This window comes from Typopeltis vanoorti, chromosome 7 (assembly GCF_054136105.1).
Source record: "Typopeltis vanoorti isolate ZY-2024b chromosome 7, IOZ_Tvanoo_1.0, whole genome shotgun sequence".
NCBI lineage: Eukaryota > Metazoa > Arthropoda > Arachnida > Uropygi > Thelyphonidae > Typopeltis > Typopeltis vanoorti.
The window spans coordinates 31,549,164-31,574,189 of record NC_143555.1 but is presented as its reverse complement, the minus strand read 5'-3'; the positions used below and the strand labels follow the sequence as shown (position 1 = coordinate 31,574,189).

General features: G+C 36.1%; 1 protein-coding gene across 3 annotated transcripts in view; it reads left to right on the top strand.

Annotated features, from left to right (window-relative positions):
- Cad99C (cadherin 99C) overlaps window positions 1-25,026 on the top strand; it is a 184,725-nt gene that overhangs the window by 141,069 nt on the left and 18,630 nt on the right. For 2 of the 3 annotated variants that reach the window (XM_090395778.1, XM_090395779.1), the window contains exons 26-32: window positions 3,469-3,584; window positions 7,280-7,408; window positions 7,603-7,766; window positions 11,626-11,850; window positions 12,209-12,300; window positions 13,750-13,845; window positions 22,800-22,874. In XM_090395778.1, coding sequence (XP_090251904.1) covers window positions 3,469-3,584; window positions 7,280-7,408; window positions 7,603-7,766; window positions 11,626-11,850; window positions 12,209-12,300; window positions 13,750-13,845; window positions 22,800-22,874 — 897 coding nt within the window. Of the gene's footprint in view, window positions 1-3,468; window positions 3,585-7,279; window positions 7,409-7,602; window positions 7,767-11,625; window positions 11,851-12,208; window positions 12,301-13,749; window positions 13,850-22,799; window positions 22,875-25,026 lie in introns of those variants that run through there. The other variant, XM_090395780.1, reaches the window with a different exon arrangement.

The following is a 25,026-nucleotide window of genomic DNA, read 5'->3' as shown; positions in this document are numbered from 1 at the left end:
GTGTGGTTATATAAAATTCTTTGTAAAAGAAGATTTAACGCCAAACGAAATTCATTCGAAGTTCATAAAAGTTTATAGGCACTCTTCTCCTTCGTTTTCGACAATTAAAAAATGGGCTGCCGATTTTAAACGTTTCTTAACGTTTCTTTTTTTTTTTTTGGCCGTTTAAACGGCCAGAAATCATTGAAGTGCACGATATGCAATTGGATGACCGGCGAGTCAAAGTGCGTGAAATTGTTGAGACTACAGGCATTTCTAAAGGACGTGTTGGATATATTTTGCATGAAGAATTGCAATTGAAAAAGCTTTGCACAAGATGGGCGCCGTGCTTACTCACTGCAGATCACAAACGCACTCGCATGAAAATCTCTGAATAGCTTGGAGCGTTTTAACAAGAATAAAACTGTTTTTGTGCGTCGATTTATTACTATGGAAGAGACTTGGATTCACTATTACACACCAGAATCCAAACAGCAGTGAAAACAGTGGACAGAAGCCGGTTGTTCAATGCCAAAGAAGACAAAATCGGTTCCATCAGCAGGAAAGATCATGGCATCAGTGTTTTGGGATGCTACAGGCATTTTGTTTATTAATTATCTAGAAAAGGGTAAAACAATAACCGGGGAATATTATTATCCAATCTTTTAATCTGACTAGACGAAAACATTCGTGAAAAAAGACCCGGTTTGCAGAAGAAAAAATCATCTTTCATCGGGACAATGCACCTGCCCACAAAGGTGGTTTAGCAATGGGAAAATTAAGGGATCTGCACTATGAATTGTTGGAACTATCCACCCTATTCCCCAGATTTGGCACCTTCTGATTTGTATTTCTTCCTAAAACTAAATCTCTTCCTCGCTGGTCATCGTTTTTGTTCGAATCAAGAGGTGATTGCAGCTGTAGAGCGGTATTTTGCAGATCTTACTGAAAACCACTACAGGGACGGGATAATGGCGTTGGGGCATCGCTGGAATAAATGTATTAGTCTTAAGGGAGATTATGTTGAAAAATAAAAATAATTTTGAAATTATAAATTCGTTTTTTCATTGTTAGACCGAGAACGTTTCAGATCACCCTCTTATGTCTGAGCAGTAGGCATTTGCAAGATTAATATTATTGAGAACCGAAATGTACTATTGTCAAGTTTGACTGCCAAAGCGCATTTATTTTAAGAAATGTAGGCACTTTGAATACTGAAAATGTGTTTGTTATATTAATGATATGGAATTAGGAGCAACGGAATAGAGGATATTGCATTACTATCACGAAGTACGGTAAAGTTACATAGTTCCAAAGTTAAACATCCACTAGCGCCAGAAGAATGAAAGATCTTTCTGTTGGTATGGTTAAAGGAAACACTTTCGTATAGAATAGAAACACTGCATATATAAAGGCAACATTATTTTGAATTTTATAACAAACTAATTATTCAGTATGACAAGCAGGTTGTTTAGATTTAGCGAGAATGGCATCTTAGTCCTTCACTCAGCTAATTTATTGCTTTCGAGCTGGTTGGCCGGGGCGATTACTGCATTTAGATGGAAGCAGTTAATTAAGGAATGAGCGAAGAACAAAAACTTAACTCTTCCTGTCATTGTCAGGTTTGGATCCCCATGTCTTTTGTATTTGGTAGATGGAAGTTCTTTCTGACAGAGAACACTATTAATGATGGGTAATAATTAAGAACAGTTTAATTTATGAGTTTCGACTGTTTCTCAGAATTAATGGTTATGCGTGGATGAATGAGGTTAAGGCTGATCAAGAAAGATATTTTTCTCACTCATGACAGCTTAGCAACACTTGAATGTCATGGATTCAGTTATTGTTTATCGGTTTGCTTCATTATCAACCATTGATTTCTTTTTTTCAAAATAGTAAGAGAGGTGGTTATTCTTGGCTCCAAAAGTTATACAAAATCATTCAGGTGATCTTGGATGAACCAAATAATTATCTATATCATAGGTGGCCAACAGCAGGGCCGCATGCGGCCCGTGGCAGGATAAAAACTATATTAAATTATATGTATTATCAATTTAGCTACTAGTTTCGACCGCAGATTTTCTGATTGATATATTAGTTATATTCAATATTTCTGATGACGGAAACAATTTATATTCTCAACATGGAATCAAAATTGCTTTATATATATATATATATATATATATATATATATATATATATAGAAATATGTATATATATATAGAAATATGTAATTAAATTTAATTCAACAACTTATATTTAAATCAATCAAGTATTTTATATTGTTCTCCCAGTAGTAAAATGATTTAAGAAATATAGTAATTCAATACATATAACTATTGCCTTGAAAAAATGCGGAGTTCATTTTTATTTAAATTCTGTCTAAAAGTGTGCGGCCCGTAACGCTACCACTCATCATATATTGGCCCTCGTAGAGAATGAAGTTGGCCACGCCTGACCTGTATTGTTGAAGAGCGGTTACAGATTTAAAGAAGTAGGGTAAAATCTGCGTTGTTAATATAGTAACCGGTGATTTTTCCCCATTCATATAAGATAAACTTTCGATTCTAGTCTGATAATCATAATCAAATTACTTTACGATTATCAGACCATTAAAATTGTACAAATCGTAAAATTGTGTATGGATTTCTGGCGGTAGTGAGTTTTTTTTTTTTTTTTTTTTTTTTCCAAATTCATTGAATGAGTAAGTAATGATCATTCCTTAGGATATATAACTGAAATGGCGTCTCGATTTGAGCAATCAGTACTAATTTCCTTAAGTTTTCGGTATGCGAGATGTTGCTAAATTGCTTGGAATTCAACATTTGCTGTCGTTGGAGTTCATGTATGGTAGCATGGAATGAAAACGTCGTTACTCATTCCTGATATTTACAAGAATAATCGTCCATTTATCCATAGGCTATGAGTGTCGCCGACATTTTAACTTTGATTAGGATCCGGTTACTTGGCTTTTATTCCAACATGAAGTATTATTCAGAAATATCCATTATAGTATCTTCTGCTCAAAACATAAATATGCGTATTCTTGTAAATTTAATCAAACAGAAAAACGTCTTTCGGTTTTTGCGAGAGACTCACTTCCTCTCCGAATTCTAATTTTCAAATGATTCGCAGGACTGCAAATCCGATTATCAATTCCCCCTTCCCCACACACAGCACTCGAGAATTACCAGCGATTTCGTTATTGCTTTGATTGCAACTATGTTCATTTAAATATGATTGGTAATTAAGGTTTTGAATTGAATTTTGATATGATTTCAAATGAGTTGTATTGATTTTCAGCGATTATCTGGAAATTAAATTAACCTCCCCTTCTCACGTTCGTAGAATAAATAATTATTCCATGAATCCTGGTATTTCAAATTTCTCGCATTTAAATTTTTTTTTGCGAACTTAAAGTATACTGTATAACATTAAAAACATATTCTTATATTTTGAGAAATATAACAATTTGTAAAATTATTGTAGCGTTGAGGTCGAAGAAAATTCCTTAGCAAACACCCTGGTGAAGACATTGCCGATTATTAACAAACCTCGAGGAAATTTTCCTATTGGATGCGAGATTGTTTCAGGGAATGAAGAAGGTGAGTTGGCCTGTTTTATTTGTAATTCCTTAATATGTTTCTAATAACGATATCATGTCAGTTTATTTTCAAAGACAAGTGAAGGGCAAAAGAGAACATTTTAAGAAAAATACGCAAGTAATTATATGAGCGATTTTCATAGATTGTCTTAAAATAATCTTGAAATCGTCATTTTGCACGATTTCCATTTTTTGCTTACTACACTCACACAGTTCTGTTTATCTTATTTGATTTACCTGACATTTATATTCTTTTCTCCTTGACTGTTTCTGAGAGAGATTTATGTGTTAGGAATTCGAATTTCGTTTCATTAATGACTTTTTACGGTTCTGATTCCTGTAATTGGGAAAAAAAATTGCAAAGTCGTTTCCTGTTTAGGTCACCACTTTGACCTAAACAGGAAACGTTAATTGCAACATGGAATGTTAGAACTATGTTTTAAATTGGAAAGACACAATAAGTTATAAAGGCAATGGGAAATTAGGGAATAGATATTTTAGAGATAAGTGATTTGAGATAGCTGGCTTGGAAGAGTTAGAACTGTAGATGGATATCAAATATTTATTCAGGATCAGATGAAAGTCATGAAAGAGGTGTGGCACTTATATTTAGTGTAGAGACAAGTAAAAGCGTTATACATTTGAAGCCCATAAGTGTAGAGACAAGTAAAAGCGTTATAAATTTGAAGCCCATAAGTGAGCGGATAACAATGGCTAGATAATGACTAACATCTAGATTTTCAAGATGTTAATATTAAATTAACATTAAATACACGTTTATACACCTACAAATGAGACTGATTTCGAAGAGAAGGAAACTTTTTATGATTAGCTACAAAAATGTTTAGAACAAGTACCGAAACATGATATGATCATTCTTATGGGTAACATGAATGCTAAAGTTGGCAAAAGAAATAATGAAGATGAGAGGTAGTATGTAATTCAAGAAATAAGAATGGTGACCTACTGGTGTCATTTTGTGATGGAGGAGCTTATTTAAACATGCATAAAATGACCTGGATATCACTAGATGATAAAACCAAAAGCCAAATTGATCACATTGCGATCAAGGGTAGTTTAAGGAGTTAACTCTTAGATGTTAAACTAAAGCGAGGATCTGATGTAGGATCTGATCATTACTTAAATAACAACCACAATTAAATTGAAACTGCATGGGATTAAACAAAATTAGAAATCAGAACGAAAGTTTAAAATGTATGTCTAAATTAAAAATGAACGAAATTAAAAAACTTTTCTTGTGATAAAAAAAATCGATTTCATATTTTGTAAATGAGAAGTTAGAAGGTGAGAAAGTAGAAGCCCAAAAGACATGATTGAAAAGCAATAGTGAATTTTTAAAATGGTATATAATGAGGTTGCGAGAGACTGTTTGAAACATGAGGTGACTTGGAGACTCATAGAAGGAAGGCATAAAGTTAAAATGTTTGAAAATGCTAAATTCCAAGGCCCAAAGAAATTCATTTTAGCAGTGATAGAGAGAAAGGCAAGGTCTTCAAGAAAAGACAAAAGGAAATATGTGGACAGTGGCAGGAGCAACACAAAAGGCTGCAACATTAGGACATATTGGAAGACTGTATGAGATGACAAGGGAAATATTCTCTGAAGAAAAGAATGAAGTAAATGCTATAAGAGATAAAAATAGTTTTCTGTTAACTGAAGAAGTTAAGATTTTTAGAAGATGGAAAGAATACTTTGATGAGTTAAATGTAGAAAACAATAGAACTGACATAATTAGAAGTCAGTAATGGAAGAACCTCCTGGAAGCATAAATTTAAATATTACATCTGAACCTATACCTGCAAATGAAATAATGAATGTAATGGAGAAAATGAAAAGCGGAATGGTTTTGGACAATGATAATATAGGAATAGAAATGCTTAAGAACAAAGAACTTATGCTGACAAATTGTAACCTATCTTTAACAGTGTGCTAGAGATTGGAAAGAAACAATGATTATAATCTCTAAGAAAGGAGATCTCACTAGATATGAGAATTGGAGGGGAGTAAGTTTTGGGAGTTAGCACCCCCGAAATGTTTCTGTAAAATATTGATAAATAGGTTTAAAATGAATTATAGCTGGTATTGAGGCATGCGCAAACTGGTTTTAGAACAAGTGGGAGTACTGGGCATCACATGTTTACTTTGAGGAACATTGCTAAACATAGCATAGAATTTAGAAGCCCATTATACCTGAATTTTACAGATTTTGCTAAAGCATTGGACAATATTGACAAACATTAAGGTTAATTATTAAAATTTGCGACATTTCAGACAAATACGCGAGCATAATCAAAGAAATGTATAAGGGAAGTAGAAGTTGTGTTATTGCATAGCAATCAACATCCAACGGGGTTAAGATAAGATCTAGTGTAAGGCAGGGTTATGTAATGTCTTGGATATTGTTTAATATAGTCATTGATTGGATTATGAGAAAAGTTACATTTGAAAGAAGAAGAATTAAATAAAATCCAATGTCGCAGTTAGAAGATCTAAATTATGCTGCTGACATAGTTTTGATATCATTAGAATACAATGATGTACAAACAAAATCCGAAGACTTATATAAAACATCTTAAATGGTTGGTCTTAAAATAAATGACTAAAACAAAAGTGCTTAAAGTAAACAGCATATGACGCAAAGAGATCAGAATCAATCAGCATACTGTAGAAGTAGTTAAGAATTTTTTACTTGGGAGGAAATATAGATACCAAAGGTGGAACTGGCAGGATATAATTAAAGACTGACGAAAGCTAATAATGTTTTCAGAAAATTAAATAATACATGGAAATTTTCCAAACCATAGCAAACCCAAGATAAAGATCTTCAATAACAATCTCAGAGTTGCATTATTATATCATGGGTCAGAGACATGGAAGCTCCCAAACCGGCAAGCTAAATTAGAACGTTTTTAAACAAAATGTCAGCGTAATATATTAAAAATATTTTATATTTTAGCCCCAACGTATTACAAACGATGACATATGTAAGCTGATTGTACAAAAACGCATCAGCGATGAAATAAAAAAAAAATCTCAGATGGAAATGAATTGGACACATACTGAGAATGGACAGCAGAGATAGATTCCTAAAGTGGCTTTGGCATGGATCCCAGAAGGAAAAGGAGAAGGCCTAAATTAACTTGGCAGAGAATGACAGAAAAAGAAAAAAGGATGGCTGGCTGGAAGAGCTTGAGAGAAGCCGAACTGGTGGCTCAAGACAGAAGGATCTGGAAGAAACAGATCTCGGCCTTATGTGGCGTGAGGCACGAAGAGGATAAGTATTCGTACGTAAGTAGTAATTATCTGTTTTATGAAGCTTTGTAAATATTGCAAATATTCCTCGCAGATGTGATATATTTTTTATATCAATTGCACCCGTGAAATATTAGTAACATACACTGTATGTATATTTATACCGTAGGATAGGATAGGGGTTAGATAATCTTATAATCTCGCTCTAGAAATAAATCATACTTTTTCAAGCTCTTCCAGGTTTCTAGTAAGGGGGATGGCAGACTAGCACTGAGCGTTGAATCACCTAAATCGTCTATCACCTAAAGCTTTTACGAACGTCCTACGATGGGATGGGACGTTAATAACAAAAGTATATTTATATGAATACTTTCAAATGGCGCTTAGCTTAGACAGTTGCCTATATCACATTTTTTCCCCCAGGTCGATTTTACGTTGCGGAGAATGAACTTCGAGACTGCGAATTACGCACTCAAGATCAAGGATTGGATTATGAGAAACAGCCAAAATATTTCTTAAGCATTCGTCTTGTGACCGTGGGAGGTCTTTCAGGTAGGCAATAGTTTTTTTTTTTCTTTCCTTTCCTTCCTTCCCTGTGTGTGTGCGCGCACGCTCTGCTTCTTCAGTCTTCAATTCATTCTTATTGAGTGCATTTTGACAAAAAAAAAAAACCTGAAAAAACGATTTTACGCGCAACCCACTTATTTGCACATCATCACTTAAATAAATGTGAATTATCATTTTAGGCTCCTCTCGTCTCACCACTCAGATGGCCATCAGTATAGTGGATATCAACGACAATCGGCCTACTTTTGTGGTGCCTTCTCGCTACAGTATTCTTACTCAAGGACGCTATCTGGCTGCTATATCGTACGATGCACCGGCTGGAACACGATTTCTTCAAGTGACGGTAAGACCTCAGGTTGTTATCTTAAATTTCATAACATACTGTCGAACTAAAAGAAGCACTTTTAGCCATCTCAATTACGGAAGTGCTCTTATCTGTTTAGAACCAAGAGGGATGCACTGAAATGATGATTGAGACACACAGTATTAAACAAAAAAACGAATTTGAACACTGTATGCAATTACCTCCATAATGTGCAGTTGTTTCATTATACATCCAATAAGCTGTTGTCCAATCTCGACAAAATTACTTTGGAGGAAATTGGAAGTATGCACTGTTTCGAACTGAGCTCTGAATAGATACCATTGTTTTTTCACAAGTATGCTGACTCGTGTAGAAGAAAGAAATCCTTCATGCAAGCTTTCATGAAAGATGCCACTGGAAATATCTGTTCAGTACGATGTGAAGTTGACTTAACTAAAGACATATTTCAGTCGATTCCATAAATTGTTTGTTTATGAAGAGTTCCTTTGCATTCATCATATCAAACAGTATTCTATGATAGAAGATGGCATGAAGATTAGGAGTAGAACACCAGCAAATAGATGTTATCCATCTTCCATTTATAATGCTATTTAGGTGAGTGTTATAGCCAATCCGTTCTCGAAATGAAGCCAAAGACTACAGCATTAATAGAAATTCAGAAGAAATATAATGCGTGAGGAAAAAGAAAAGAGGAAACCTACTATTTTTTTGAATGCTAAAAAATTATAATTGTTTCACAGATAGGTGAGATTATAATGTTATTTAGGAATCAGAAGTAAGACTAGAAGAAAAGAATTAGTTTTGGGAGAAACAGGTAGTAGGGATCGTGCAAAAGGCATTTCAGGAACATATTAAGTAGTCCTTCATGTTTAATATCAATAACATTATATAGAAACTGTGAAGAATTGTTTCCCACTAATTTTGGCGAAAGTCGATGTTCACTGTGGCTTCACATACCATGGTGCCTCCTTTGCAGTCTTGTAACTAAATGTTCAAGAAGTAGAAATTGTCTATGGCAATTATGTTTCCGACAACCAGCGACGCATGCTTCCATCTATAAAGAAATTGGAAACTTTACTTGATGAAGGAAAGTACGACTTGATGATAGGAAGGTTAGAAAACATTATTTCTAGCTCATCCATGGTACTGATATACTGTAGGTTTAAAATCTTTCGTTGATTGCAGTCACATAAAAGAAAATAACAGTAATATCTGGTTACGTCTTCACAGCATAATACAGTGTGGTTTGAAAGAAATGTAAAACTTTTACGATAACAATTTTTTTATAAAGTACGATTATTCTCGATATGATGCCAATGGGTGGTAGAACAATGGCGACAAAGTCGTCATTGTTGGGTGATTTTAATTTACGTTATTTTGTAGGTTGCAGTGTGTCTGAGAGATGTATTAATGTTTCGACAGCGAGGACCAGTTAGGTAGCGAGAACGAAGTGAATGTCAGTAGAGCAGTTAGTATCAACGGTAAAATGGAAAACAATAATGTTGGAATTAATATTGAACATGCGGCGGTGGAAATACAGGAGAACGAAATGGACGTAAATAAATAGCGCGCTTGAATGTTATCCTTCACTGGCCAAAGGGCGAAATCGAAAAATTGAAGAAGTGGCAAGAGAAAAAAAAAGCAGATGTCCGAGATAAAGTCGAGATTAGGTCAAAAACGAGAAAAGCATGGTAATGAAAAACTTATGTACATGGACTCAAAGTCAAAAGAGTACTCAGCGAAAGTGTAACACAATCATGTTTCTCTGGCGTAAAAATTAATGATATTAGTCATGCCATCCGTATGCAAAAAATGTAAGGCGAAAGAACTAACTGTCTTGGTTGGCATTAATGATCTGAGAAGTGTACTGTATGGGAGGATGTGAAGGAGTTGGACAAAGCAAAATGAAGAGCAAGAAGATAAAAAATAAAGTCTCCTGCCACGCTATGATAGAGGCGAATTGAGAAGGGCGTTAATAGCTAACGAATCAATACACAGATTGTTCAGAAGGAGTAGTGTAGAGTTTGTGAACTTGTGTTCGACGGAAAGAAGGATTTGTATAAAGCTGATGGACTTCATCTCAATGGTTTTGATGTTAGGTGTCTGGAGAGAGCTTTGTTCACCGAGCATGTTGAAGCGCAAATTCAGGAAAACCTAAGCGATTAAGCTGAATGCTGATGAGTTTGTGTGAAGACTCTCATGAGTCGACTGAGCGTGAACCACAAGTGCAGAATTCAAGCCAAAATATTGAATAGGATAGTCAGTTCAGGAAGTAAAGGTTGAGGAACCTAAAGGGGTTCTACAGTTTCTATATACTAATGCTAGAAGTATCAGGAACAACAAGAAGGGGAGGAGTGTTTTGCATCAGTTAGTGCAATCTCTCCAAAAGTTACAGGCGTTCGTGAGACTTGGCTAAAGCAGATGATGTAGTTATAGGAATAGAATGTGAAGGGTTAGTATTTTCAGGGAAGATAGAGAAGATAGGACGGGGAGAGGGGCACTGCTGATGATAGCAGTTGAATTACAGCCAAAACAAATAGGAGATAGGTGGCTGTTCATTTGAAGCTGTGTGATGTGACATCAAGGCCAATAAGACAAAACATGCAGTTGGTTGTTGCTATAAGCTAGGGGGGGGGGGTTCTAGGGATGATCTGGAAGACCTGCATCGGTAAATTAGTACAAATGATTGTTATGGGAGACTTCAACTATGGAGATCTAGATTGGAAGGAAGATAGATCACAAGGCAGGAAGGAAATGGAATTTATACACCTACTGAGAGATAATTACTTGAAGCAGCATGTGGGACGGGACTCCAGGTGCAAGAGTATTAGACCTGGTCATATGATTAGAAGAGCTATCACATTACTTCCGATTAGTGAAAGTGACCATGCGGTCTTGACTTTGGAGATTGTGAAAAATGAGGAATATCAAGAAGGGATGTATGTAGAATTACAAAGCAGGTGATCGTGACAAGCTTAGGAGGAAGATCGAAGCTGTGCCATGGCATAAAACCCTGCAAGGGAAGGATGTTAGTAGTGCATGGGAGATAGATAAGGGGGAATCTAGAAAAAGTTATATTAAATTGTATACCTAAGGTAAGGAGGGTTAATCAGGTAGGAGTTGGATGAGTAATATCATTAAGCATGAGCTTCAGAAAAATAACATGATGTGCAGGATATATAAGGAGAAAGGTTGCCAGCAAACTCATGAAAAGGGTTACTAGTAAGGCGACCAGTATGGTAAAGAAGGAAAAATCAGATTACTAGAAGAAACTAGCCGAGCAAGGGAAATCCCAAAACGTTCTTTCGCTATGTGGCAAGTAAGAAGAATCACTATGGAAGATTAACCTTAATGTGTGATGATGGTCACGATGTGACGGAAGCAGATAAAGTAGTTCAGTTACTGAGTGACCACTTTGCAAGTAACATATAATCGAGGTTATATGCAAACCCATGTGGGAACAGAGGTGGATGAATTGGAGGTTTTTGAGATATTACCGAATTTCAATGTGAATACACCTGTTAGATTAGATGGGATATCAGCTCGCGTTCTGAGGGAAAGTGCAAGGGAACTGCCTCTGATTAGGTTCTTTAAGTCTCAGGGTCCGGTAGAGTTCCAAGGTAGTGGAAAGAAGCCAAAATAATTCCCTTGCCTAAGGTAGGCTTAAAGACTGCAGTAGCAAATTATACTCCAATCAGTATCTCAGGAGTGGCTGTAAAAGTACTGGGAAATTGGTCAAAAAAGAAAATTCAGGAATGGGCGGATAGGAATATAATAGTGTGAGGGGCAACATGGCTTTGTTTCAAATTTCATATTACTTGTGTAGTTAAAATTATATGCGAAATATTCTCATGACTGACGGTATTTTTATCTGTAGGCAACAGATCGCGACTCCAACGCCAATGGTAGAATCACTTTTGAAATAGATCAACCGTCGGATCCCGAGGGACTGTTCAAGATCGACCCTCCGTCTGGTTTTCTCAGCAACAGTAAAACGCTGGAGGATTTATCTTCAGAAGAACTTCCTTTAGTCTTAAAGGTTCTAGCAAGAGATAATCCAGAATTACTCAGTGCCTCACTTTCTCAGGAGATTGAAATTTTGGTAATTATATCGTTCGATGAATTCACATATAAGGTTCTGCTTATGAATAACTCATTGGTATTAATAATATCACCATAAAACCACTCCTGTTCTTAAATGTATTATCGTATATAGTTTGTGTTATTGCTCTTTACATGTATTTGATTTTGTTTTTTTAATACTAAAGATAGTTTCGACGATATTTCATCATTCTTGTCATTCTCTTAGCTTAACATGTCATAGAGCAAAAATGTTATGTTCGTTGTTCAGATTGTAAAACTGATTCGCATAACTTTGCATTTCAATTTAAGTATAAGTCGTCTGATGAATGCGAAATATTTCCCAATTTCAGAGCAATCATGTTATTTTTCTCTTTCAGATTAATCTTATCAGGGATGACAACAGAATGGTTTTGGCCATTAGTGAAGCATTACCGGATAAAGTGCTCGACATGAAAGATGACATATTAAGGTAGCCTGCGTTTATTATTTAAGTGTCATTTCTATATGCTAGAACTTCGGTGTGACATGGATATTTGTAAATGTCTTTGAGTGGTAGATGATTTTTCATCTCCCGGTGCGAGATCGCTGCTCTTACTAGAGGAAACTCTCTTGGTCTCCACGAGAGAGTTTCCGAATGTTAATATTGCGAACTTCTTTAGAGCACACCCCACCCACGTTACTAAAAGCGCGATAAATTGTAATATTTCTTGTTTGGGGGACATAACAAACAAACATACCCTAGAGAGAGAGAAAGAAAGAAAGAAACACATCTGTTTCTTTCGCACGCAGACTTGCGGAATTGGAAAGAAGTTTATCAGAGGATACTACATCAGCAGCTTATCAATTGCTGACGTTGGTAAAAAAAACTCCATCGCTGTAACCAACTGTATGTACAATTATCAGCTGATGGAAATGTGAGGATGCCACTTTTGCCAAGAAACGGTGGTAAGAAATTTCAGCATTGCGTTGTGTAAACTATCAATCAGAGTTTAAAAATATATATAATGTTAGTAATAGAACTATATGTTAATAAAAATTAATTTAAAAAAAAAAACGTACAGACTCGGTTTCTGCAGGACAGCTGAACAAAACCAAATAACCTCGCTTGACAATCAACAGCGCAGGTCAGCATTAAAAATATGTGATTGCTCCGTAGAGCATTGGAAAATTACGCTACATTCTTTTTCCAATAAGACAGCTTGTATTATTCTAATTGTGGAAGTTGATGGCACAGGTATAATGGTTTGGATTGTTTCACCTGGTATGGATCCGGACGTTTGACTATACTGCCTAGATGGATGAACGCCAACAGATGCGCATTTTTCATCTTACTGAAACAACCATGTCTCTTTCACACAGAGCCGCATGATTAGGGAAAATGATGTGGGAAAAAAATGACCGCACAGAATATCGGTCACAGAACAAACAGTGGGTCAAACAATAGTACGTGGAGTGGTGGACACAGTGATTTTTTTCCTTTTAATGTGAAATTGATGATGGAAATATGACTCAGAATATCCAACCAGTGTTATCGCTAAATGTCAGAGCATGCATATATTGTTAGTGGATGACCCACATGTTAGTAAACTAGTAGTAATGACCCATTCTTTATTTCTACAAAGGGTATGCTGTTCATTGAAAATATTAGTCCACCTTTGGGGAAAATGAAATTAGCATGTCATTTAATCAGCAGAATGAGCTTTTTCCTCTTTCAAAGAAATTAGAATTACCAGTGGTTCAAAACGCAAAAATGATAGTCATCTAATCCTATTTAATCGTTGATTTGATAAACGAAGCAGAATTATGATTGTTTCATTATCTGATATCATCTTAATATTTATGATCCTTTCTCTATTCTTTTGAAGCAGTTTAGTTCCCATTACAGACATTATGACAGCGTGTGCTCTTTCTTTTGTAGACTTTTGCAAGACAGAACAGGAATGATTGCCGATGTCGAGAAAGTCGTTTCGCTGAAACGAATGAAAAATAATACCATTGAAACGGATACGTCTGGGTAAGTCAACACGATAATCTGTGAGCATATGTTACTTATTTGCATCACTTGTTGATATTATTTAGTGCAGTGAACTCAAAAATATAAACGGTATCTGAACTTAAGAAAGTACTGCAAAATATCGCTTTAATAATTTGCTTAGTTTCCTCCTCAAAAAAGACAAACTGCCCACTGAATATTGGGCAGTTTCGTCAGCTGACAAGCATGATACATCAGTGTACACGTTCTTTGCACCACTAAATATGACGCTGAATGCTGTTTCGAATAATGTTGGGCTTGCATATTGCGGTCCTACCATGTTGTGGAAACTCATGTGGTGAACCGAGGTTCACCACATGAATCTGCATGTGGTGAATCTGCACAAGTGTGTTTTGTGCAGATTCGTGTTCCAGTCGATGTCCGGAACTCCGAATTCAACGTGCCCGACGAGGAATGGTGGTTTTTACATATTATCCTTCGTAGCACCCTACGGTCACGTTCGGTGACTATGATGGATCGACCATTGCGCGTGGCACTTGCAGTTGACTTCCTACGCTTTCATCTCATTATGGTATCACTGATCGACCAGGGATGGCTCAGTTTTTCAACTATTTTCAGAACAGACAGGCCTGTAACAAGGCACCCTATCACTACGGCTCTTCCAAACTCCATCAATTCCCTTCTCGCATCCATTTCACCCGGACACAGTTGCACTGCCGTGGGAACATCATATTCCTCAAATTTATACCAGCTACAAACACGTGACTCGTTATATGCCACGTCGCAATTACCCGTTGGGGTGTTCGTTGATTTTTTTCCAAGCAGTGTTCTTTCATACTAAATATTTCACACTTTAAAATCCTTAAAGAATTTTAGTTTTCATTTTTTTTAATATCTGATTCACATATGAAAGGCCACAAGACCTATAGCACATTAATGACGTGTGGACAAGAGGAGTAGAAGAGAGGAGTCTTTCACATTTTGCCTGAACAGCTGAGGGTTGTAATCTTTGGGGAAGTCTAAAGAACAGAAGTAGTTGGAATGAAAGAGGCAGTGAATTTGGTTCGGTAAGTTTCAAGATAGACTGTGAAAGTGTGTTGGTTAGCGGTGTCTCTTGTTTTAATAATTTGGAGGAGAGTGGTGAAATAATAGTGGCAAATTCAGTAGTGCACCATCCATGAAAGTATCTGTAGAAGTGGCACAAGGCAGAAACTGAACGTCTTTGAGAAAGGGATCATAATTACAAGAGGAAGAGAGTGGGTGAAAGAACAGAACCATTGGGTACTCCTGCATTGGTGGAGAAATCCATGGAGAGTAAACCGTCTGCCATGGCACGTAGCTAGCAACCAGTGAGAAAGTTGACGATTCAATTGCAGAGTGAGGAAGGCATACAGGGTAGCTGGAGTTTTGGTTTTGAAACAATTGTAGTAAGCAGAGATTTTTTTTCTTTTACAGCATTGGCACGGAATTTTGAGAACCAAGGCTGTTTTGTTATGGTGGCTGAGAATTTTGAGTGGAATAAGGGATGAAAGCTTTCATTCCTATGAGGATGATTTCTTTTTTCGGTATGAGCAGGTGTTTGGTGTCTGACTACTGCTTCAGTTCTTCTGAAGCAGTAGTCGGGCCTTGTAGTGCTAAAGGACACGAGACTGTGAACTGGTATGTGAAGGTTGTTCTGTGGCAAAAGAAATTTGTATGTGGTTGTGGTCCGAGTTTCCAAGAGAAGAACCGAAAACCACAGTACACCTGGAAGGGGAAGAAGTCAAGTGTGTTGAAAAATTGGAGGGGATTGTTTGGTAATGTAGTGGGAAGATTGATGATCTAAGATACGTCATTGCTGATGGCGAACATCTCAGCATCCCTGCCTGCTTGATAGGTGAAACTGGAGAATGGAAGCCGATATGAGTTGTCCCCAAGAAGGATGACCTCACCATTGAGGTTATTTATATTACAGATAGTTGAGCTTTAGAGAGAGAAAGAAAGATGGAGTTTGGCGAGCAATAGAAGGAGCATATGAAAAGGGCAGGTTGATTTGGTAGAGAAATTTTGAGCCAAAGCAGATCAAGCAGTGGGGATATTCAAATATTTGCAGTTTCCAGCGTGCTATGTCGGTTCTGACGAATGCACACGGTAACTTGTGCCGCCCTTGTGGTGGTAAAAGCTGTGCAATATGTAGTTTGGGCAGATGAGGTGTACACTGGCTGTTCAAGTTGCCAGTTGGAGGTTCTGAAAGGAATAGCAATTCTAGTTTAGATGACTGTAAGTGGTGGTGCACATCGTTTATATTGCAGTTTAGGCCAATGTTGATGAAATGCATGTATAATTTTTTTTTTTTGTAAGAATTAGTGTTGGTGGGTTGTTTGGTTGAATTTCTGTTGTCTGTTATGATTTTTGGTTGGATTTGTTTATGTTTTTATGGTTTTCTTAACTATTTTGTGTGGGAGAATTTTTGAGATTCGCAGTAGAAACGCATTTGTTTTGGTTGTGGTTCACTGTGTTTGATGAGGAAGAGATAAAAAGGAAGCGGGGCATGCAGTGAGAGGTGATAGACTCGCAAACATACCACCCACACAGAGGGGGACTCACTCTCCTGTAAATACAAGAAGTTGTATGGTATTCCCAACACTTTCCATACACTTGTTGGGAAGCATCCAGGTTCTACTTTCGGTCCTGTGTACTAACCAGCGGCTGGTCTGTGGAACCATTTTACTGCTATATTCTCGAATTGGGCGTGGGTCTGGCTCCCTACAGTGAGATTGGTATGTCATTGATGGTATCACTCTCACTGCTTGTGGAAAGAGGGGGGGTGTACAGAAACCAGAACTATTGCTCTAGCGACTAAACATGGCTGCAGCCACTTCAGGTCTCTAATGAGCAAGGTGGTGGTATTTCACCGGGTGATGAAAGACATCTACCACCTGGTTGCAAGATATGCTCATTTGCAGAATTTTAGACACACTCATGCTAAATTGAATACTCGTAATATGTGACACGGCACCAGTTGCAAATAGACGGTAGATATTTCAAAGAAAGTACTTGCAGTCACGTGTGTTTGAATTACTTCGGACTTGAGTGATTACACAAGATAATAATGGCAGTCGGAAGATCCCGTAAGGGTATTTAGAAACAGTTGCCCTGCTAGAAGAGACACGTGCACTAACGTGTCAGTTACACAGAAAAACAGTGTGATAAACAGAAAACATCAAATCAACGTCGGGCTCACAGCTAGAAATAACTGTTCAATGTGACATAATGACTGTAGCTAAATGGATTTTTTCTTCCCATCAAGAAGCTTTGCGATGAAGTTGAACGAGATGTTCGTGAGAGGAAAACACCACTAGAGAAACGGTTTTAATTGCAGGAATTCATCAGGCCAGACTTTGGAGTCGCTGTATATGAACGTTATTGAAATTGTATGACAATTCAATATGTTATTAGTTGGGTATCTTATAAATTAGTCATTCAGTGTACAGATATTGAACAGAAAATTGACAATATAACTAAAAATAATGTCACTCCTGTTTTGGGAGCAGCATATGAATATCTTTTCTTTATCAGTAGCACAGAATAAGGGATGAGATTTTCTAGCTCAAAAAATTCACATTCTCCGCCTTTCCTGATATCCAGTATTTCACATTATCTCAGATAATACTCGAAAAATCTTTATATTTGAAGAGAAAGATTCCAAATATGTGTGTCCAGTGGTCGAATTATTTTCTGATGATTTATACCTTAAAACCTAACACTCATTTCTTTGGGACAAGTTGTTGATGTTCTAATCATTGCAGCAATCCAGTCTACCATCTTTAAGCATTTACAAAGTCCTGACCATTTAAATCTTTGTATACTACATTTCGTATCTGTTACACTTCCTATAGTACAAATCCTTTGTGGAATAAATAGCCCTCTGCATATTTCAAAATAATACCGCTTCTAGAAAATGTGGCAGCGAAGATCATAGGGTTTACTAATGCCAGATTCAGGTATTTGCCATTGCAGTCAATAATAAAAATATCACCAAAATAGAGAATACTAAAACAATCTTAAGCAAATAATGTTGAAAAAGAAAGATTCTCCAGTACTAAAATTGAAAATGACATAATAGAAACTATTGTCATTTTCATTTGATGAAATATTGATAACACAGAATAAAAATGACTGAAAAATCCAGAAAGGTGAAACAGTGAAAATGACAGTGCAGAGGAGAAATTACATCTGGAGAAACGAGAAAAAAGACGATCCAAGTGATATAGGAAATAGAACAAATTCAGATACTGGAAATGACATAACAAACAATTGCAATTCTATGTGGAAAAAAAAAAAAAACATTGAAAACAAATTTAAGCCAATAACAGTCATCACTTGCTAAATTAAGAAATACAAATGAACAGAGAAGTTGTCATGAATAGGAGAAGAGAATAAAAATCCAACAAACTCAGATGAGGGAGGGTGGATGAGAGAGAGAGGAAAACATCAGAAATAGCATAATATACAGCTGAACCTAGATTCACTAGAGTACAACAACAGAAAACAAAGGAACAGAAAGATCTAACAAAATTAGTGTAAGGAAGAGCAACAAAAGTCTCTTTACGAGTTCAGTTAGCCAAAATTTAATACAAATCCACTTTCAAACTTCAGGAGACAATGAACGAAATTAAGTTAGAAGCGGCTGTAAATCAAACAAAACTGAATTAGAACTAACCCAAAAACCTGACTGTATGCCTCACCAACGAGTAGAACAGGATTCCGCACTATACCTGCAGATATAGAGAATTACCTTGAAGTAAGTACAAGAGCGGAAGGCAACTACTCTGATGCAACAGTACAGGACAGGACCACCCACTAGCCGAAGCAAATGAAACAAAATTCATTATGTTAAGTATGCTAGATGAAGTAAAATGTTAAAAAAACAGCAATCTCAGTGTGGCTAGCCTTTCTAGCCACACACCATACTCCTTGAGATTAGCTCTGCTAACACATTCCTGGATGCTAACAATGTCAAGTTTTTTTTCACAGTATCCTCGTTTTTAATTTGATATTGCCATTGATGCCATCTGTTCACGCCCCTCTTTCTCTGGACTCTCATATCTGTGGACTCTAGACTTTGGTCAAGTGTTTTACTTCTACTCTCAATTCTATAAGTTAAAAATAGTTTTCAGACTGTTTTCTATACAGTTAGTTTAGAGTTTTCACTAACGTCTCTCTTATTCCTGATTTTACTAATTCTGTTGTATATTTCAATATTTAATTTATCATCTAAATATTGTGCCTAAATAGCCGAAATATTTTACTTGTTTTATAGGTTCTCCATTCAGGATGTAGTTGATATTTTAATGTTGCTGCCTATTTTCATAGTCTCTTTTTATTGCTTGATTTTCATACCAGATTTACTACAGCACTTATTTTAGTTAAGGAATCCTGAAAACATACTGGATTTATTTAGAAGTATGACATCATCTACGTAAAGTAGAGTTAAATTTAACATCACTTTGATATCAGGTTTAATATCACGTTCTTTAATAATACGATCAATCCGGGTTATGAGTAGCGTGCACCCTTGTCTCACACCTGATTTAACATCAAACTGTCTTCTACTTCCTGCAATTCTAATAGCTGACTTACAACTCAAATATAGACTACGTATTGCTTAATATAATGCCCCATTGACACCATATAACTATAGATTTTTAATCAGCTTTTCGTTTGTCACTTTTTCCTGTTGTATAAAATTTAAATTCAGATCTTTTTTTTTATATTCCTGTGATTTCTCACATATTTGTCTTAAATTGAAATTCTGATCCTCCATTTACCTTCAAAACAGCTTGTTCTTCTCCAAGCTTCCCTTCCACAATTTTTCTTAGTCGTCACTCAAGTATACTTCCATAAATCTTACCAGTAACACCCAGTAGGGAAATTCTTCTGTAACTTTTACATTTAGTTTTATTTCTCTTTTTATAAATGGGTACTATGAGAGCTCTATTCCAATCTGGAATTCGACCCTTTAACCAGACTCTCTGAATTATGCAGTGTAGCCACTGTAAAACCTTCACACCTCCATATTTGGGCATTTCTGGTCGAATACCATCTACTCCAGCTGCCTTTCTACTTTTCAGATTTTCGATAGCATTTTCTACTTCGAGTATTAATATGTATTGCTGACTGCATTCCTGTTCAGTGCTTTCTACCACAATGCCGTTACCATTTGTTGTATTTAGCAATCTTTCTAAGTACATGTAGAGTAACTTTTTCTTCAGTTTTCATATTGCCTTGATTATCTCTGATTTCTTTTTATAGTACTCTTTCCTCCTTTCCAAGCTTTTTCAATAGCCTTCAGAATATTTTGTCGCTTTCCTGATATTTTAGCTGTTTTACACAGTTCTTTTTTTTCATGAATTTCTCTCTGTATTCTCATGTTTGTCACACTCATTTTAAATGTTTGTGTATTTCAGTCTACATTTTAACTCTGCAAGCTGCTCTTCTTTGATTCGTTTTAAAATTTTCTTATATACCTTTGCTTTTAAATATGATAATAATTTTTATTCTACTCAAAACTAAATGATCACTTCTGATTTCAATTACTCTTACAACCTGTACTATATTCTCGCATCCTGAGCCAGTGGGAAAACTTCGGTGTGAATAATAACATAGTCAATGAGACTTTCTTGTTTCTTCTCTCCATGTGAGTTTGTGCACATTTTACGTTGGGCTTGTTATTGCTACTACTATATTCCATGCCCTGAACAGAAATCCAGCAGATCCTATCCTATCAGTGGTCCTAACAGGCACTTAAGCACCCACGACCTTTCCAAGCATTCTTGAACTTCGCAACTGTAACTCGAGGATAAGGGGGTTAACAGTCCTATGTTTGCCTGTTCTGGGGGACGAAAAACCCGAGTTTTCGGCTGAAAAAACCCTTACCTCCGTATGAGACGGGCTAACTCACCTTCCATCGAAATAGACCAGATAAAGATTCCTCACGGTAATTGAACCCAGGTCTTTCCGACCAAAGGGCTGCTTCGTCTATACTGACTGAGCTACGCTACGGAGGCTCTAATCCAGCAGATACCTACCAATATTATTAGATTTGGTTATTTCTCCAAAGTTTTTCAAAACAGGGCTATATGTCTGGCAATCCTTTCCTGCTCTGCTGTTCAGATCTACAACTGGAATCAGCCTTTCGTATTTGTCTGTCAGCTGCCTTTTCTAATGCCTCGAAAAAGTTCCTCCACTTATCCTCCCTTTCTTCATCCAGATAAATGCCAGCTTGTGGTAACGAAGGTTGGCATGTTCGAAATACTTTAATATGAAACTTCGCTATGTACTTTTTTTTACAAAATAGCCAATGTTTTTCAAACTGAACCCGGCGCATTTTCAGTAACGATTCAGCAGCTACTAGTATAAGATCTAGATTTGGACTCAATATACAGTATCATTGTTCCAGGCTGAATAAACATCGAGACGAGTTTGTGGAAAGTTTGAATTAAGACATTAATTGTTATTGCAAAAATGATCAATTTTTCTGGTTGGCAACAAATGAGATGACTTGTCTAAAATCCGTACCTCGAAACGAATACAAGGTTGATGCTTTCGTCACCTTGTATTCATTTAGGATATGATCGCAGTCACTGCGGTTACGCAAGCATTGAAACTGTTAACCATTGTAATTCGTTAATTGCAATGTTACAACTGTTAGTAAAGTGTCTGCTTGTCCAAACTTTGCTTTTATAATACAACAGAGAATTTTCAGACACGAAAACTAGCAGGTTGACCGTTTTATGAACAGTTTTGTCGTTTTCGGAAGCAATAACAGAACTATTATCTCAGGTTTTTCAAGTGTCATTATTTTTTTTCCTTTCCATCCTTTCCAAATTCACTTCTAAGTAGGCGTATTTATTTCGTACGAGTAAGTTGTTAATTTTCCTTTTAATTGTTGGCCATTTTACGATTTTCTGAAGATTATGAGGGAAGAAATTTATACTTTTAAGCTTTGAAATGAATGCTGGTCATTTTGTACACCACTTGATTAGGTCACACTTTTCATCACCAGAAAACGAGTTTTCGCACTTTTTTATACTAATTATAAACACTTAGTTCTGACAAGTAGAACGCTTTACAGTGACTCATAGCTGTCCGCTGTTTTTATAAGTTACAATTTCCGTATCTGGAAAGCAGCTTTACAGCATTCTGTGTGTAGACTTCTATTGCATGTTATGTAGGAAGAGTTTTTTAAGGCAAAAACATAATTTAATATTAATACGAAGCTAACAATAATGTCAGATATTGCCATAGTATCACTTAAAAGTGTGTCAGTGTAATGTTATTTGTGGATTACCAATAATAACATTACGTTTTAGTGACATCTGAAATATTCATATCTTTCTGATAATTCTGTCATAGTTTTGCAATGATATTATCTGAAGTTATATATTAGTTTCATTATTATTAAATTGATTTTGCGTGAAAGAAAATATTCCTATATTATTGGGAGATAGTTGTTAAAGCCAAGAGAGAATTCTCTGCATTCTTCCTTAACATAATTTTGTTAAAATTAATAAGAAATTTTGTTAAAGTATTAAAATGATGCGCGATGAATCACTTGCAACATACGTAATGGGTGCTGGGATGGTTCTTATTACTAAAAAATCTCCTTCCCATAAGCTTAGGAAAATTGGGTATAGCTTTATGATTTGGATCATTCATTGAAATTCTAATAACTAGTGATTATATTAAGCAACATTCAAAATTTTTATGTTATTGAAGACCACGCTGTCAAGACTTCTTTCTTCGGTGTACTCTTCCATATCATTGTGTGTGAAAGGCTGTGAACAAACAGAAGCCATCACACGATCAACCAGTGCGCTGATAACAATCAATGCTATTGCTGCATTCAGCGATATCATTATTACTTTCATGTGGTACTCATTATTTCAAGTATCAAAATAGTGATTTCTTAGCATGTTTTGATTATTTTACAGGAGTGACCTTTGGTTTTACGTAGTTGATCCAGGAACACTGCATATTCTGACCTCCGAAGATCCAAAAATCCAAACGTGAGTATAACGCTTTTTATATTAATCTCAAAGAGAATCAAATTTTATTAATATAAAAGAAGACTGTATTTTTACACTCCTAAGTGGAAGATGAATTTCATCAGTTAAACTCCACAACCTTATTTATTGGAGGCCTGACGTGGCTGTTGCCACCTTTGGTTTCCAGCTTCCTGCTCAAATGCATTGCGGATACATTCTAACAAATTCTATTTGGCATGAATCCAGCTTCCTCTTAAAATCGTGCATATAGATTTTGAATAGAGCCGGGGGGAGAAGAACTCTCTGTGGCACTCCACAGATTACTGGTAACTCTCTACTACAGGTTGAACTGATGAGTGTGATTTGTTTTCTGTTTGGAAGGTAGTTTCTAAACCACGTGTGCAGAGGCGACCCACCCCTTGCAATATGTCTTAGCTTTTCTAATAAAGTTTCATGTATGAGTGTGTGGAATACTTTAGTCAAATCAATAAAGACTACATGACAATTTTGTTTTTATCAAAGGCGGCATTAATTACGTCTGTAAAATGTTCCAACAGAGATGTTCCCTTATTCTTCTGAAAACCGTACTATGTTTTGTGGATGATGTGAAAGTTCTCTGCATATGTTGCGACTTTGCTGCTAGGCACCATCTGCTCCATAATTTGATTGATAATTGTTAGTGTTGCTATGGGACTGTAATTATTTTTATTAAATTTCTTGTTCCATGTTCGTATATAGGTGTGATTGTGGCATTCTTTAACATACTGGGTATTTTCTCAATTTTAAAGATTTTATTTTTAATTTTAATAAGTCGGGAATAAGGCTAGCAGCGTGTTGTTTAATATCTATAGGTTTGATGCAGTCGATTCCGCCTTTTTTTTGGTTTGGTTTGGTTTTTTGGATCACAGAGAGTAGTTCTGCTTCTGTTATGGTTGGGAACCACAATTTCTGTTTTGCTGGTGGTACGAGTTGTGGATCGCGTTTTGTGAGTGGAGGAATATTTCTTTGTATTTCTTGGATGGAATTTACAAAGTTGATTAAAATTGTTTGCTAGTGTTGGAAAGATTTAGCCTCGAATCTGTGGTTTATGGTTTCAGAGGCAGTGGTATTGAAAGTACAGTCTAGAATCTCGGAGGTTAACTTGTCTCTGTAGTAGTTTATTTGCATTTCTTATCTGAGTTGTAAGCCGATTTCTTATCTTATATTTGGTTTTAAAGTTGTGTTATGTGGATATCTCTTTAATTGTTTCCATAGAATATCCTTTCTGTGTATATCTAGGATTTTGTTTTGTGTTATCCAAGGATTCTGGCTTGTTTTTGAGCGAATTATATTTTCTTTGCAGTTTTCTTATATATTTTCTCCAGGGTGAGTTTAATGTTGTATTAAACAGTCTATTGAATCTGTAACGACTTTCCTTATTTATTGTGCTTTCTCTTTATGCGTGTGAATTTGTGCACATCTTTATGTTGGAACATGGTGTTAGTAATATTTCTGGGTCTATTATTGTTTTGTGTTGCTTTTCAGGTGTGGGAATTGCAAAATCCATTGCAAGGGTTGCTTACAGGAGTGACCTTTGGTTTTTGAGGGAGAACGATGAGTCCCTGACTCCCTGGAGGTCTCTCTTAATTTTTAATAATAATAATTGTGTATTTGAGTCTACACTACAGTTCACTTCTGAAAGCTGCCAAACTTTGATTCTTTTTAAAACTTTCGTACTTTTCTTTTCAATATGATGTTCAGTTTTATCCTGCTCAAATCTTAAATGGTGATCACTTCCTATTTCGAATACTTTTGTCCTGAACCAGCTTTAAGATATCGCCATCAACAATAGCATAGTCAGTGAGACTTTCCTTATTTCTTGTGCGTTCTCTTTCTCCATGCGAATTTGTGCACATCTTTATGTTGGAACATGGTGTTAGTAATAAGTAGGCCATGTTCCGAACAGAAATCCAGCAGTTACTTACTATTACTGTTGCCTCTGCCTATTACTCTAAGTTTTTCCAAAATATTTCTCCATATCTGGTAATTATTTCCTACTGTGCTGTTTAGATCACAGATAAGCACTTTTTCGTTTTTTAATCTACCTTCTCAAAATGTTTTATTGAAGAACTTTCCCAGAACCAATTCCCAGTTCTGATATTTACCGACGTGATTGTATATTGCCTTCCGTCAA